Consider the following 16892-nt stretch of genomic DNA (forward strand, 5'->3'; position numbering starts at 1 on the left):
CTAGCTAGTGAAGGATAAGCAGTGATTCTTGTTGCTTTACAGGACTGGAAGGTAAAGGCCTCGAGCTCTTCATTTTTACCCTTTCCTAAAACATTTCAGACAGGTGCACAGAGGTTGCTGGAGAGCAGGAACAAGTTAGTGGCATGCAAAGTGTAAGGGCTTGTTCACACCGTGTGCAAATAGGTGTATTTTTCTAATGTAGGTCTCTTCAAGGATACAAAAAAAAAACCCCAAAACAATTGTTGACTATTCACCATCTTCACACCACAAAACAGGTGTCACTTTTTTTTGTGTAGAAGAATGCAGTGTTGTTGTGTGAACAAGGTGCATACAAAACAACTGTTTTCTTTGTACCCTTGCAAATGGCAGGTGCAGAAAAATGCACTTCGCAGTACAAGGTATGAACGAGGCCTAAAGGTGCTTTCTTACATCCATGTCACTGTGAAGGGAGACACGTTGGGTGTGGGGCCCATGGAACCCAGCTCACCTTGGAGAGGTGAGGAGACCCCTGTCTCAGCTCCCCATATCCCTCTTATGTGTAAATCACCCTGTGCCTGTTAGGGATACAGGGTGATCTGTCCTCATATTGGTGTGGGGACGTTGTTGATTGTTTAATGCCATGTGGTTGCATCACATTGTTCTATTGTGTGCCTCGCTTGGGAGCAAACTATTATGGGATGTATGTGTTTATGGGTATTAGCTTAGTGGGGGTGTGTCTCCAGCAGCCCTCCCTCCTGATGGGACTGTCTGTTGGTGTGAAGTTTGAATACCTGTGTGTCTTGTTACTAAATGTAGATTGCCCCACCCTGTGTCATCTGCAGGGAGGGGGGATTGTCCCGAGTGTATATATCTTGTATCTGTGTTCAAATAAACTAGTCTACCTTCTGGATTACTTCAAGACTGGTGTCGTTTAGTCTTGTATGGTCAGCTGTGGTGTCTGTGGTTGGTGTTCAGACAGGGAAGCGGTATTCTAATGGAAGTACCCAAGCGTAGTCTGGGTCGGTTCCGTTACAGTCACACTAGTACCATTGCCTCTGATGACATGGCATATGGTAAATATAAGGCTGTGCTCTATCTATTGAGAATCGCTGAGATCTATCATGTATTGGCATACAGTATAGCCGTTCACCATTCAACTTGTCCTGGGCTTGCAGACAAAGTCTAGGGTCTAAGGTACAGTTGAGTACTTTTTGGACCTCAGAAAAAGGATTAGGAGACCCTTAAAAGCTTGACCTGAAAATTTAACTGCTAGTGCAAATTAAAATGGTATTGCAAACAGTACTAAAACGTAAAAAAAATTAAAAATTAACTGATAAAAATTAGGATTGTTTAAAACATGTTTGGCTTGAAGTATATATGCAAATGGAGTACTTCCATATTGTGCAATCTACTATTGTACTGAGAGAGATGACCTCCACTGGCAGAAAACCATTATTTTAAAGCGGAACTTCACTCTCTCAATCAACATGAACTATTTTTAGTCCTTATTCTGCTAACATTAGTAAATAGATAGGAAAGTAAATCATATTTACTTGCTTTAAACTTATTTTTTTACTTTTCTTAAGTTACTTCCTGGTTTCCATGCCTAGGCAAATGATGTCATACATCCCAGGAGTCTTCAGGAGAGGAGGGAGGGTGCTCAGCTCAACCTATGCCTAAGCTTAAGGCAGATGGACTCCAGGAAGTAATTGCTACATGAATCATCTGCCCTTACTCAAGATGACCACTGCTTTTATATTACACCATAGGACGCTCTTTGATTTTGGCGCATGACAGTTTGCTATGTGGTGATCATGCGATCGGGCCAGGAGGGAAGCCCCAGAGGGAGACTTGGTTGTTAGGAAAAGTGAAAGGAAATGAGCAGAAGTGTGCATTGTGAAGACAATACTACAGCCTAGGGAACCCAACCAAGCAGGAGCAAAGAGGGGAAACATACAAAGTGGTACTGTTATAAACAGGAGCTTTGGACAGTATTGCCTTGGCGCTATGCAGACTTTAGAACAGATTTACCAAAATACATATTCTTCCTGGCGACCTTGCTACCACTTCCATGTAGTTGAAAATCAACCCAATAACTGCAAGCAGAGCCCAAAATCAGGAGATTCTTTTGCTTTTATCCTGCTGCCCATAATCAGCCTAAACTCTAGTACACATGATGGGAAAATCAGATGAACGATCGTCCGTTTTTGTTTGTTTTGCTTTGCATGCTAGTCTCATATAAAAAATGAAGAGGTTATGAAAATTCTCGCATGACAGAATACAACTTCGGACGTGATGTAATGTACTGTAATGTATTCTTTTGTTTCTGAGCATGCGTGGTCTTGGGTCGCTCAATTTCTTTCATACAAATACTGTACTAGTTACACGAATACTGTTCACTCTGTTATTTGATGAAAAAGTCTTGCCCAGGAGAAAATTCTTGTTTTCTAGTTTTCATAACTGATGTTGTCAGGGACCGCCGCGGCGCTGGGCCCGGCGTAGGCGCAGCGCGCCGCTTCACACAGGAATGCGGGCACTAGGTCCGGGCCGGCCGCGACGAGCCCGCGCATGCGCAGTAAGTGACGCGGGCCGGGCACCAATGACAGCGCAGGGCGCGGTATTTAAATCGCCCTGAGCTGTCATTGAGTGCCGTTCGGTCTATTTCTGTTCTTGTGTTACCTGATTTGCTGTGAGTACTTACCTGGATTGTCTGACCTTGCTGCCTTCTCCTGCCCTGACCTCTGGCTTGCCTGACCTCTCTTCTGTATGCCCCCTATGTGTTCTGATATACTGTTGCTGACCTGGCGTGTGACCCGACTATTCTCTGCCCGCTGTTTTGTACCTTGCATACCCCATGGTTCCCGACCCGGCTTGTTTGACCCTGCACCTGCTCAGCCATCCATCCATCCATCCCGTTGGGATCTCCCGGCCTCCTCACATCAGACTCTTCCCCTGCGGGAGCCCTTGGCGGATACCTCTACCAGTGGTGAGTGTGCCCAGTAATCGCGACCTGGTCTCAGAGCGCTCCAAGTCCATCCCCACCATCAGGGGCCCTGGTGAACAAGTGCTCTGGGACTTAGATTCCGCGCTCTGGAAGCACCTCACCGGTGGATTGCTAGAGGTACCGCCGGGTGGTCCCTTACAGATGTCTCGTACACACGATGAGAAAATCGGACAAAAAAAAAAAAAAAAGAAAGCGTTGGGAGCGATTGTCCGATAAGCAGATCGTTAGTACACACCTTTCGAGACGATCACAATAGTTCATGCGAAAATATCTAAAGGGACAAGCACAAAAATTTTTCTTAAACAGAGTGAACAATATTCGTGCCACCGAGCATGCTGGGATTTATTGTTCCCCCAAAAGCGGCAGAAGGAACAACCTGTCTATAGGATAACAAGATCGTACTTACTTGCACTGCGCGTGGTAATACTTGATAAGGTTCTGTAGCAGATCCACACCCTTCTTTGTCTTGATTTCATTAACTTTAATAAGATACTGTCAAAAGACAAATACAGCGCTTTGTTGGTAATTACACACTCTATGTTTCGGGTTGGCAAAGCTGCATTTTAGTGCAAGGGAATTCTTTTTTTTCCATCTCGGCACACATCTAATTAAATAATCATTGCTATGTAATTATAGTAATAACAGACAATAAGCATTTGCTACAATACCTTTGTGTATGGTTTAAAAGGAACATTGTATGAAGTCTCTTTATCATGCATACAGAGAAAAATACAAGCCGGGTAATTCAGCAGTGCAAAGAGCAAACGATGCTTTGTCTCTGAGGATCTGCAATTGAGTTGTACCCACCACCTTCCTACGCATTACCAACTTTTTAACCTGCTTGGTCACCTAACGCAACCCACAGAATTTATACTTGACATGTTGCGAAATCCTTTTGCTCAGCAAGGGAAACTTTTGTGTTAGGGACAGATGTATGTCAAAAGACATAGTCCTGTCATATGACAAGAAACGATCAACAACCTCTGCTTACAGGGAAAGGCTTTGAAACTTTAATTAGAACAGAAAAGTTACAAAGTAAAAAAAAAAAAAAAAAAAAAAGTAAAAATGCTTAAGCAGAACAATTTAGACTAGATTCGCACCGGTGATTAGGGGCAGTGAGAATAATAGTGGCAGGAATCAGAGAATCCTGCTGAGGTTCTCAGCCGCTAGGTGCGGCCGCTGGCTCCGTTCACTACGACAACAGGTCGCTGGTGCCCAGTCTGCCCGCTGAGAGCTGAAGCAGGAACTGCCGCTACAATTCGCATTTGACCCAATCGCTGGTGTGAATGTAGCTCTAATCATATGGAAGTTCTCAGACATAACAGGTCTACTGAGGACCTGACTTCTTTGTCTAAAGTGGGGGCTTCTAGGGCTTGTTCACACTTGCTTTGGCCTCTGGATTACACTTTAGAGAGCATTTGACAAGCAGCGAGGAAGTATGGTATCGCCTCCTCACTGCCTGCTTTAACCCACTGCTTTTACAGTGGAATAATGTCCGTACAGGATGTCTCCAACGTACAACTATGTGGCAAAAAAGGTTCAGTGTAGATAAATGTAAGGTTCTGCACTTGGGGGCTAGGAATATGCATGCATCATACATACTAGCGGGGGAGGGGGTACAACTGGGGGGGGTCAATGGTGGAGAAGGATCTGGGAGTTCTGGAAGATCACAAGCTTAATAGTGGCATGCAATGCCAAGCTGCGGATTCTAAAGTGAGCAAAATCCTCTCTTGTATTAAAAGAGGTATAGACTCCAGAGAGAGAGATATCATCCCCCCCGGTACAAATCATTAGTAAGACCTCATCTGGAATATGCAGTTCAGTTTTGGGCACCAATTCACAAAAAGAACATTGGGGAACTGGAGAAAGTACAGAGAAGGGCAACCAAACTGATAAGAGGCATGGAGGAGCTCAGCTATGAGGAAAGATTAGAGGAACTGAATGTATTTTCTCTTGAGAAGAGGAGATTAAGGGGGGATATGATCACCATGTATAATACATAAGGGGGGATATGATCACCATGTATAATACATAAGGGGGGATATGATCTCCATGTATAATACATAAGGGGGGATATGATCTCCATGTATAATACTTAAGGGGGGATATGATCTCCATGTATAATACATAAGGGGGGATATGATCTCCATGTATAATACATAAGGGGGGATATGATCTCCATGTATAATACATAAGGAGGGATATGATCACCATGTATAATACATAAGGGGGGATATGATCTCCATGTATAATACTTAAGGGGGGATATGATCTCCATGTATAATACATAAGGGGGATATGATCTCCATGTATAATACATAAGGGGGGATATGATCTCCATGTATAATACATAAGGGGGGATATGATCTCCATGTATAATACATAAGGGGGGATATGATCTCCATGTATAATACATAAAGGGGATATGATCTCCATGTATAATACATAAGGGGGATATGATCTCCATGTATAATACATAAGGGGGGGATATGATCTCCATGTATAATACATAAGGGGGGATATGATCTCCATGTATAATACATAAGGGGGGGATATGATCTCCATGTATAATACATAAGGGGGGATATGATCACCATGTATAATACATAAGGGGGGATATGATCTCCATGTATAATACATAAGGGGGGATATGATCTCCATGTATAATACATAAGGGGGGATATGATCACCATGTATAATACATAAGGGGGGATATGATCTCCATGTATAATACATAAGGGGGATATGATCTCCATGTATAATACATAAGGGGGATATGATCACCATGTATAATACATAATGGGGGATATGATCACCATGTATAATACATAAGGGGGATATGATCTCCATGTATAATACATAAGGGGGGATATAGTCTCCATGTATAATACATAAGGGGGGATATGATCTCCATGTATAATACATAAGGGGGGATATGATCTCCATGTATAATACATAAGGGGGGATATGATCTCCATGTATAATGCATAAGGGGGGATATGATCACCATGTATAATGCATAAGGGGGGATATGATCTCCATGTATAATACATAAGGGGGATATGATCACCATGTATAAAACATAAGGGGGGATATGATCTCCATGTATAATACATAAGGGGGGATATGATCACCATGTATAATACATAAGGGGGGATATGATCTCCATGTATAATACATAAGGGGGGATATGATCTCCATGTATAATACATAAGGGGGGATATGATCTCCATGTATAATACATAAGGGGGGATATGATCTCCATGTATAATACATAAGGGGGGATATGATCTCCATGTATAATACATAAGGGGGATATGATCTCCATGTATAATAGAAAATAGACAGGTGGCGCACACCCCTAGTGCATTATCCAAGGTTTATTGAAAGGTATGAAAGGTAAAAACATACTCACAGGCAAAGCATGTATCTAAAAAGCATTTGCATAATGACGATGGCCACAACGGCAAGCAAGGTGTTCCAACTGTCAGTGCGGTCAAATGGCTGACGCGTTTCGAGGACGAGTCCCTTTCCTCGGAGCTACTGACCAGCCTCTGGTGCAGATGTGTATGGATGATGGGAGCCTTGCTGGTGATCACATCAACAGCAAGGCTTCCATCATCCATCCACATCCATATCCACATTGCACTGTCCCTTTAAAACATTTTTAAATCACTTTTATTCTTATCTAAGAAATGCATGCATCCCTTGTGATAGAAATAATTTTTGACAGGTCCTCTTTATGGAGAGATATGGGGTCAATAAGACCCCACATCTCTAAAGCATTGATCTAGTGCTTTACAAAAAAATATGGCCAGAACCGGAAGTGACATCGCTCTGGTCCTCCAAGGGCATAGAGATGAGTGGAGTCCATCTTTCCTTCACTTATCTCTATGCCCAGCACCACGATCGTTCAATGGTTTCTCAGGTAAGGCTGAGAACTACCGAGTGGCGGCTGGTGGCAGCAGCGGTGGGCGGGCGACGGTGGGGCTGGGCAGCAGCGAGGGGAGGGTTTTTTCGGCACCTGTATCAGTGCTTTTTTTTCCCATATCAGTCCATGGCCGAAAGGGGTGTTTTGGCCAAAACGTTTTGTCCACCGAAGTTTCTGTTCATCCCTACTGTTTACCACAGCTTAAAGCGGAGCTCCACCCAAAAGGGGAAGCTCCGCTTTAAGGACTGCTCCACCGCTCCCCATTAAGGATTGGCACCTTTGGGGGGCAGGGGGAGCTGGTACCCGAATTTGACAGGTACCCGCTACCACTTCCGGTCCGATCACCTAGGCGATTGTAAGTGGAAGGTGTTCTCCCTCACTACCTGCAGTCTTTTGGGACATGTGACAGGTCCTAGAAGACTACAGGACCATTCATGAAGCGCAGCGCTACTTGTGCATGCGCAGTGGGTACCCGGCTTTGAAGCCGCAAGCTATCACAGCCGGGTGCCCACACTGAAGATGCCGGCCTCTAGGAACACAGGACGGCCGGTGAAATGGGCTGCGGGGGACACACCACGGGATCGAGGGACAGGTAAGTGGCTGTTTTTTTAAAAGTCAGCAGGTACAGTTTTTGTAGCTGCTGACTTTTATTTTTTCACAGGGTGAGTGGAACTCCGCTTTACATGAACCAAAGCCCCTGATAAAGCCACGCATTGTGACAAAACATGGAGGGAAGCCGGGACTTTTCAGCTATTAGTAGTTAAAGGGGTTCCTTAGAAAAAAAAAAAAGGAATTTAGATAGAGAATGGAAAAAGTGAAATGACATAGGGAATCATTCTTCCTCAAGTGATGTGGTCTCAAATGGAAAATGTATAAAGGATTTTAAAGAGGTATTGCACTAATGATTGCCAAAAAGCATGCGGTGAGCAGGGTGGAATAAATGGCTCTATAATAGCAAGCTATAACTGCACCGTACACCAGCAGTTCCAGATGTGTTTCTGGCCAATAAGGCATAAAAGAATGATTTGCATGGCCCCACCCACTATCCTGAAATGAGGGATAATTCTCCGATTAAGAATGTGTGATGGAATGAGACACGTGAATACCTTCTGCGCTAATAAAATGTTATTAAAAATGATGCTTTATTCTGAAGGAATATATAGTAATGATGATGTGTGTCAACTTTCCTTAGAAACAGTTTTTAATTGAAAGCGGAATTACACCCAAAAGTAAACATTTATTATATCGCAGCTTACCAATCCTTAGATGTGATGGCTGCACTAGTTTTCTTTTTTAGGCTCTCTTTCCTTTATTTTTTTTACCTGGTGATCTGGCCAATAAGTCTGTTGTTTCTTGACAGAACAAGCTGTCCTGCAGACGTAGCAGTTAGGGGATTGAGACAAACCATTGACCACTGACAGGGGTTTTTACAATGATCAGCTTTTATTTATGTAAAACCTTTATTCCAAAAGAGAAAGAAAATATTGCTGTACTGCTTGTAAAGTGCTAGCTGGAGTTCAGCTTTAAATTGTTAGTATATCTAAATCTACTAGTACAGCTAACACTCCTCTCCCCCCAGATCAACAATGCTGCTGTCCTAAGGTGTTGCTCCTTCATCCTGAGTGGGGGGCACTCTAACACAGGAGATGTGTTATTTTTTTTTTATTCAGGTACCTATATAGCGCCGTCAATTTATGCAAATTTACGCAAATTGTTAGTGTATCTAAATCTACAAGTACAGCTAACACTCCTCTCTCCCCAGATCAACAATGCTGCTGTCCTAAGGTGTTGCTCCTGGGGGGCACTCTAACACAGGAGATGTGTTATTTTTTTTTTATTTCAGGTACTTATATAGCGTCGTCAATTTACACAGCGCTTTACACATATATTGTACATTCTCATCAGTCCCTAACCCTCAAGGGGTGTACAATCTAAGGTCCCTAACTCACATTCATACATACACATACTAGGGACAATTTATACAGGATCCAATTCACCTACCAGCATGTCTTTGGAGTGTGAGAGGAAACCAGAGTACCCGGAGGAAACCCACGCAGGCACAGGGAGAACGTGCAAACTCCAGGCAGGTGGTGCTGTGGTTGGGATTCGAACCAATGACCCTAGTACTGCCAGGCTAACCACTGTGCTGCCCAGTGTTATACCGGCCATACATGAGTCGAAATTCGACCAATTCTTTGAAAATCAGACCTAAGAATAATCGGCTGATTTTCGCTCTGTTAGTGGGTCAATGGCACCGGCCGATTTTCGTGGTCCCTCCACTTTTTGGTGATCAGGCATGTTGGAAAATTTGTGAAAAACCACTGATTTTCAACTTAATGATGGTCAAATCGTACGATTGTTTTTCTGAAAAGAATATGCACATGAGCCGTGACCTGGAAGGAACAGATGTTTCGCCTGTTATATGACTTGGTCGGCCGATTTTTTAAATCATTGATGGTGCAATCGAATTACCGAGCGAACAACGTTTTTCGATTTTCGGACGAAAAATTGTTCGGAATTCGACCCATGCATGGCCTGCATTACTGGTCAGATCACCAGGTGAAAACTGAGGGAAAAAGCCTCAAGGTTCGATGTGTTGTGTGTTCAGAGATGGTATTCTGCATACCTTGGTTGTAAGGAGTGGTTATTTGAGTTACTGTTGCCTTTCTATCATCTTGAAGCAGTCTACCTATTCTCCTCTGACATCAACAAGGCATTTTCATCCTCACAACTGCTGCTCACTGGATATTTTCTCTTTTTCGGACCATTCTCTGTAAACCCTAGAGATGGTTGTGCATGAAAATCCCAGTAGATCAGCATTTTTTTTTAAATACTCAGACCAACCTGTCTGAACCAACCACCATGCCATGTTCAAAGTCACTTATATCCCCTTTCTTCCCCATTCTGATGCTCAGTTTGAGCTTCAGCAAGTTGTCTTCACCACATCTACATGCATGGAGTTGCTGCCATGTGATTGGCTGATTATATATATATATACACACACACAAAGCAGGTAAAATAGGGATTGATGAACGTGTCACTATGTGTTACAACTTCATTTCTGAACGTAGTTTTTTTTTTTTTGTTTCACTGCATGTATGGATTGCGTGTGTGCGTGCGCGCGTGCGTGTGTGTACACATACATATTTATTGCTTCAACTTTAACCCCTAGACGTCCAGCGCACGCAAATATGCAGCCTCTCGGCGTCTGGGCCTTGATGCCGAGCGGCCGCATATTTACGTGCCATTAGAAAATACATATATGCTGAGAGTGCTCCCAGCACACATGTCCGTGACTCACGGACAGGTCCCGATCTCCCCCTGCGATCGGGACCTTTTGCGATTATGTGACCGCCGTGACAGCGAATCACGGCAGTCACATGACCCTAAAAACCTGCTCGCCTCCCGGCTTCTGAAACTCTTAAAGGGCCTGGATGCGCCGACGCAAAGGGGTTAAACAAAAATACTGCCATCAACAACCGGTCCTTCTCAGTGCAGCACCTGAGTGTCTCTCAGCTCAAAGTACTGTACCATGTGCAAAAGAATGTGGAGAAGTACCTACCTCACACATCTGTAACTGAAACAGCCTCCTCTCCTTCTCCATTTCCTCTGCGATCTCGGCCCCCGTTATCTCTGTACGGATCATCCCATGCTGCTTTGCATGCTCCCGCTTCTCCTTCTCGATTTTAGTACTAGAATGAAAAAAGGAAATATTTTCTTTAGGTTACTTTTCTCAGAAGAATTTGGAAATTGTTTTGACATTTTGAAAGCTCCAGAATTGTGTATTTTTATATATAGTTATAAAAGAATATTGAGTGGAATACAAAGAAATAGAAGGAGAATAAAGTGACATTTTACTAGATAATGACTGTGTTCAGATGGCATCGAGGAATGCTATCCAATTCAGCACAAGGCCATTTCAAATAAGAGGAAAAAGAAAATATAGTACATGAGCCACAATACAAATAAAACAAGATAACATTAGCTGGGGTGACAAAACAGCAATTAAATCTCAGGGCACTGACACTACTGAGCAACTAGCTAAGACTGGTCGTGGAAAGGCACATGTCTAATAGACAATGGGCACTGAGAACTTGGCCAGCCAACCATGTCCATGATCCTTTTACTGTGGAAGAACACAAGTGGAAATCATATTGATAGGCAGAAGCCCACACTTCTGCCCCCTACTGGAAGTCTCACATTGCAAGAAATGCTCAAAGCAGGTGCATCACAGGCAGCAAATGTCTGAACACCCAGAGGGAGATTTATGAAAACTAGTGTATACAGAATGTGGTGCAGCTGTGCATAGCAACCAACCAACTTCTAACTTCAGCTTGTCCAATTACCGTATTTGCCGGCGTATAAGACGACTTTTTAACCCATGAAAATCTTCTGAAAAGTCGGGGGTCGTCTTATACGCCGAGCCGGTGTCAGGGCGGCACTTTTTCGAGGGGCGGCGCGGTGGCGGAAGGGACACTAAGTACAGGGGCGGGCAGGGGGCTGCTGTACCTTACCCGGCTCCGGTCCCACGACGATCCCGTCCAGGAAGCCCGGCTGCTCCTTCTTTCAGTTCGGCCGCTCGATGGTCGCGCGGCCGCTTGGTTCCGCCTCCTCACCGGTGATTGGGTGCCAGCACTGGAAAGGCACACAGGCGACCAATCACCGGTGAGGAGGCGGAGCCGAGCGGCCCCACGAAAATCGAGTGAGGGAGTGGCCAGTAAGTGTGCAGCAGCACCATGCTGTGACACTCTTGGCACTATTCCTCTCCCCCACTGACACCAACGATGAGGCACTGTTCCTCCCCCACTGACACCAACGATGGGGCACTATTCCTCCTCCCCAATGACACCAATGATGGGGCACTATTCCTCCCCCCACTGACACCAACGATGAGGCACTATTCCTCCTCCACACTGACACCAACGATGAGGCACTGTTCCTCCCCCACTGACACCAACGATGGGGCACTATTCCTCCTCCCCACTGACACCAACGATGGGGCACTATTCTCCCCACTGATACCAATGATAGGGCACTTTTCCCGCCACTGATACCAACGATGGAGCGATTCCTTCCACTGATACCAATGATGGGGCGCAATTCCTGCCACTGACACCAATGATGGGGCGCAATTCCTGCCACTGATACCAATGATGGGGCGCTATTCCTCCCACTGACACCAATGATGGGGTGCTATTCCTCCCACTGACACTAATGATGGGACACTATTCCTCCCACTGACACCAATGATGGGGCACTATTCCTCCCACTGACACCAATGATGGGGCACGATTCTTTCCACCGACACCAATGATGGGGCACTATTCCTCCCGCTGAGTAATGATGGGGCACTATTCCTCCCACTGACACTAATGATGGGACACTATTCCTCACACACTGACACTAATGATGGGGCACCACCATTGGTGTCAGTGGGAGGAATAGTGTCCCATCATTGGTGTCAGTGGATGAAATAGTGCCCCATCATTGGTGTCAGTGGGAGGAATAGCACCCCATCATTGCAATACCATACTGAAATAGCATACCATATTGAAATCAAATCTGATGTTTTTTCATTTTTATTTGGTGTGCGTTGGAAGAGGGGTAGTCTTATACGGCGAGTATAGCTCAAACCCTATATTTTAACAGGAAAAGTAGGGGGTCGTCTTATACGCCAGCAAATACGGTAAGCCTTTACAATAAAACCCAGAAGCTGATTGGTTACTATTCTTAGCTGCACCAGATTCTGTGTGCACCATGTTTAGTAAGTCTTCCCCATGAGATATAAATGGTTTGTTTTTTTTCTGTTCAGCTGAGATGGATGGAGTAATCCCTCCTTCTGGGACATTGTACTCTGGGAGCAGGACTCTCCATGGTCAGAATACATGGACTGTCTCTAGCTGCTGACGGACGAAAGTTTTCCAGCACATCTGTTAGGCTCCATGTACACGGGGCGTTTGGAAAACTCTTCTGAACGATGGGAACTGACTGCTGGAAACCGTAGGTTAAAAAAACCGTCGGTTTAGCCGCATTAATGCACATTTGCGTTTAGAAGCGTTTTTAAAAGATAACCCTAGGAGACCCTCCAAAATGCCCAGAATGCACTGAAAAATAGTAAATTCACTAATAAAGGCTACAAAAATGCCGCATGAGTTATTTTATCAAGTCATGCGGTATTTTAGTAGTGAAAAGCATGCATTAATGTTTCCCACTGACAGCTGAATGTAAAAGAAAGAATTGCCAGCAATTAAAAAATAATAAACAAACGGGGTGGGGTCCCTCCCTTCCATCCATACCAAGCCCTTCGGGTCTTGTATGGATTTTGGGAGGGGGGAACCCCACGCCATTTTTTTTTTTGGCATGGGGCTTCCCCTCAAAATCCATACCAGACCCAAAGGGATTGGTATGGATGGGAGGGGGGACCCCACGCCGTTTTTTAAATGTATTGTTTAATTGCCGCCAATTCTTTCTTTTACACTCAGCTGTCAGTGGGAACCCCAGTGATATCTGAAACATGATGCATGTTTTTGGCTACTAAAATTCCGCATGACTTGATAAAATCATGTGGTATTTTAGTAGCCTTTTTTAGTGGATTCAAATGGGTTTTTTTTTTTTTTCTTTAAATGCTATGCGGTATCCTTCTGCATACTCTGATGTGGTAAGATACCGCTTAGTGAATTGTGCCCTGGATATGGACCTGTCAAAAAATGCTTCTAAACGCAAACTCTTATAAACGCGGTTAGCCGCGTTTACAGGCGTTTGGTGTTTGAAATGCTAATAAAATCTACTCCTGAACGCAAGTTTGGTGCGTTAAAAAAAAACAACTGTAGACGCAACTGCCTGTAAACGAAGATGTGTACATGAACACATAGGAGAACATTCAGGGAGAGTTCAGGAGCTGCTGAAAAAAATGCAGAAAAGCTCCTAAACGTGAGTTTATCAGCTGCAGTGTACATGAGCTCTTAGTCGGAAGCTGATCTAACAATCGATTTCTGCTGAACAGACAGGGCCACACAGAAACTGAAAATGGGCCGGTCTGTACCCAACCTTAGCCATAAAAAAAAAAAAGGCAAGATGGCGGCGGGAGCAGACACGCTTTAGGAGCTCCTGCGCTCCTAGCCCCAATCCGCTGCCATCCGGGCCATCCGGGCCGCAGCGGAACCCAGCGGGGCCCCTAAGACACTCCCGGCCCAGCCTGACCACCAGGGACCACTTCTGGACCTTTTCCCGGAGCCCCGGAAATCGCGGCCTACCCGCGCACCCGAAGCCGCGGCCAAAATCGATTTTGGCCGCGGCCGAGCCGCGATCGGACCGGATCGCCGGACATCTACCCGGACCGTCACCGCTCTGCCCACCGGGTCCCGCCGACCTGCCTGCCTGCCCAGGGCCCTCCCCATCAGCCCTGGGTCCTCGCTGATCACCCTGGACCACCAGGAACCGGCACGGCCTCACGGTCTCCCTGGAGCCCTCCCTAGCTCTGGGACCACCCCAGACCACCCGGCACCCAGCCGCCACCTCGGGGCACCCAGCTGCTCGCACCCGGCGACCCTGCCTGGGAACTGCTTCAGGCCTCCCAGCACCCTGCGGGCCACCCTGCACCAGCCAGCCCCAGACCAGGAACCTTTCCAGGACAACGCCGCACCTCCGCTACCTGCATCGAGGGGATTCCGTAAAACCATGGGTCTTTAATGCCGTTCCAGATATTGCAATGCATTGTTGATGAGGATTCTCCCGTCCTTCCCATCTCTTGGCCTTTGCTTGGCAACTCGAAGTCTAAGCTCCCAGCTAACACCCCTGGACACCCAGCACCCAGCTACCGGGTACCCAGGTACCACCCCTGGACACCCAGCACCCAGCTACCGGGCACCCAGCTACCACCTCTGGTCACCCAACACCCGGACCACCCAGCGAATCGAGACGTCGCCCAGCGAATCGAGACGTCGCCCAGCGAATCGAGACGTCGCCCAGCGAATCGAGATGTCGCCCAGCGAATCTCCCAGACCCGGACCACCCAGCGAATCTCCAGTCACCGAGCCGCCAGTATCACCAGACACCTTGCCTGCCAACATCGCACCCTACGTCCCCTCCACTCGCCGATCCACCAGACCCACTGATGCCCCCTCGGACGCCAGCATACTGCACCCACAGATTGCAGCCAGCCAGCTGCTGGACTCTACTCCCACTCTCCCCCTACAGAAGGACTCTAGTGGACTCCTCCACGGTGATATAGACTCTCCACATCACCTCGCCCTGACCCGTATCCCTTCACCTCCCCTGTCCCGAACAGCACTGCACTCACCCCAGCATGCCACCTGCACTTCTCCTCCTCGTTTTCCTCTCCTCCATCCCAAAAATCGCCTCCCTCTACCCGCCCACCCCCCCAAAACAGCTCTACATTGCCCCTTCACTTCTGCCCTCTCCCCACTACGGCACTCACCACCTCCTCCTGGTACTCCACTCCCCGGTCGACCCACGTGCCACCACTACCAGACCCACACGCTCCTGCACCTCCCATTCCCATGCCACCCTCCTCACCCTTCTCCTTCTCCTATCCGCTGGGGACATCTCCCCAAACCCTGGCCCCTCACCACCTCTCCCCCCCTCCAGGGACCCCCCTGCTCCCGCCAGCCGCCGCAACCCCCTCAACCTCATACCTGTGCACCTCCTCCCCACATCCATCCCCCCTCTCTCGGTTGCACTTCTGAACGCCCGCTCGGTTTGCAACAAACTAACTGCCATCCATGACCTCTTTATCTCCCGCTCCCTCAACCTCCTAGCCATCACCGAAACCTGGGTACAGGCCACCGACTCTACCTCCCCTGCGGCACTCTCTCATGGAGGTCTCATCTGGTCCCATTCACCAAGACTGGGTGGTCACAAAGGTGGTGGTGTCGGCCTGCTCCTATCACCGCTGAGCACCTTCCAGGTCCTCCCTAACCCCCCCTCCCTAACCTTCTCCTCCTTCGAGGCTCACTGCATCCGGCTCTTCTCACCCACCCCCTTAAGGATCGCAGTGATCTACAGGCCCCCCGGATCCATAGCCCGCTTCCTGGATTACTTCGCCGCCTGGCTTCCCTTCTTCCTCTCCTCTGAGCTACCGACCATCATCCTCGGGGACTTCAACATCCCCATCAACGACCACACCCCAGCTACCTCTCAACTCCTCCACCTAACCACCTCCTTCGCGCTCACACAACACACTCAATCCTCCACCCACATCAATGGGAACACCCTGGACCTCGTCTTCTCCCACCTCTGTACCCTTAACCACTTCACTAACACCCCCTTCCCTCTCTCCGACCACCACCTCCTCACGTTCTCCATCTCCCCTTCCCCTAACCCCCCCCCCCCAGTGCGCCAAACCATCACCAGCCGCAACCTCCGCAACCTGCACCCGGCCCCCCTCCACTCGGCTGCAGACCGCTTGCACGACAGCATCCTTCCACTGTCATGTCCTGACCTAGCCACCACCGCGTACAACGACTCACTATCAGCCACCCTAGACTCTCTGGCACCCCTAACCACACGCAACATCAAACCCAGACCGCTCCAACCATGGCAGAACGACCACACTAAATGCCTCAAACGTCGCAGTCGTGCGCTGGAGAGACTATGGCGCAAAACCAGGTCCCCTCATGCATTCTCCCTCTACAAATCTGCCTTCCTCACCTACACCTCCTCCCTCCACGCCGCCAAGCAGGCCTACTTCGTTGACCTGATCAACACCCTCTCAAACTGCCCTCGCCGACTCCCTGCTCTCTCCCCCCCCTCCTCCACTCAGTACCTCACTTACCGCCCACGAGATTGCCACTCATCTCCATAGCAAGATTGACGCAATCCGCAAGGACATAGTCAACTTGCAGTCTACCTCCCCATCTAGCCTCTCCCCTTCCATCACCCTCTCATCTCTCCCCTCCTCTGACCTTGCAACGGCACTGCCCCCCACCACACCCAAGGCCCTGCCTACCGTAACCCCCC

At 47.3% G+C, this 16892-nt stretch overlaps 1 protein-coding gene across 4 annotated transcripts in view; it reads right to left on the reverse strand.

Moving 5' to 3' along the window:
- The window catches only part of ASAP1 (ArfGAP with SH3 domain, ankyrin repeat and PH domain 1), a 491182-nt gene that overhangs the window by 160140 nt on the left and 314150 nt on the right, over nucleotides 1-16892 (reverse strand). For all 4 annotated transcript variants that reach the window (XM_089685927.1, XM_089685924.1, XM_089685928.1 and 1 more), the window contains 2 exons: nucleotides 10477-10606; nucleotides 3390-3475 (listed from right to left, as the gene is read on the reverse strand). In XM_089685927.1, the coding sequence (XP_089542053.1) occupies nucleotides 3390-3475; nucleotides 10477-10606 (216 nt within the window). The remainder of the gene's footprint in view (nucleotides 1-3389; nucleotides 3476-10476; nucleotides 10607-16892) is intronic.

Source organism: Staurois parvus, unplaced genomic scaffold, assembly GCF_062004578.1.
Source record: "Staurois parvus isolate SC_StPar_1 unplaced genomic scaffold, SC_StPar_1.0 ptg000389l, whole genome shotgun sequence".
In the NCBI taxonomy this organism is placed as follows: domain Eukaryota; kingdom Metazoa; phylum Chordata; class Amphibia; order Anura; family Ranidae; genus Staurois; species Staurois parvus.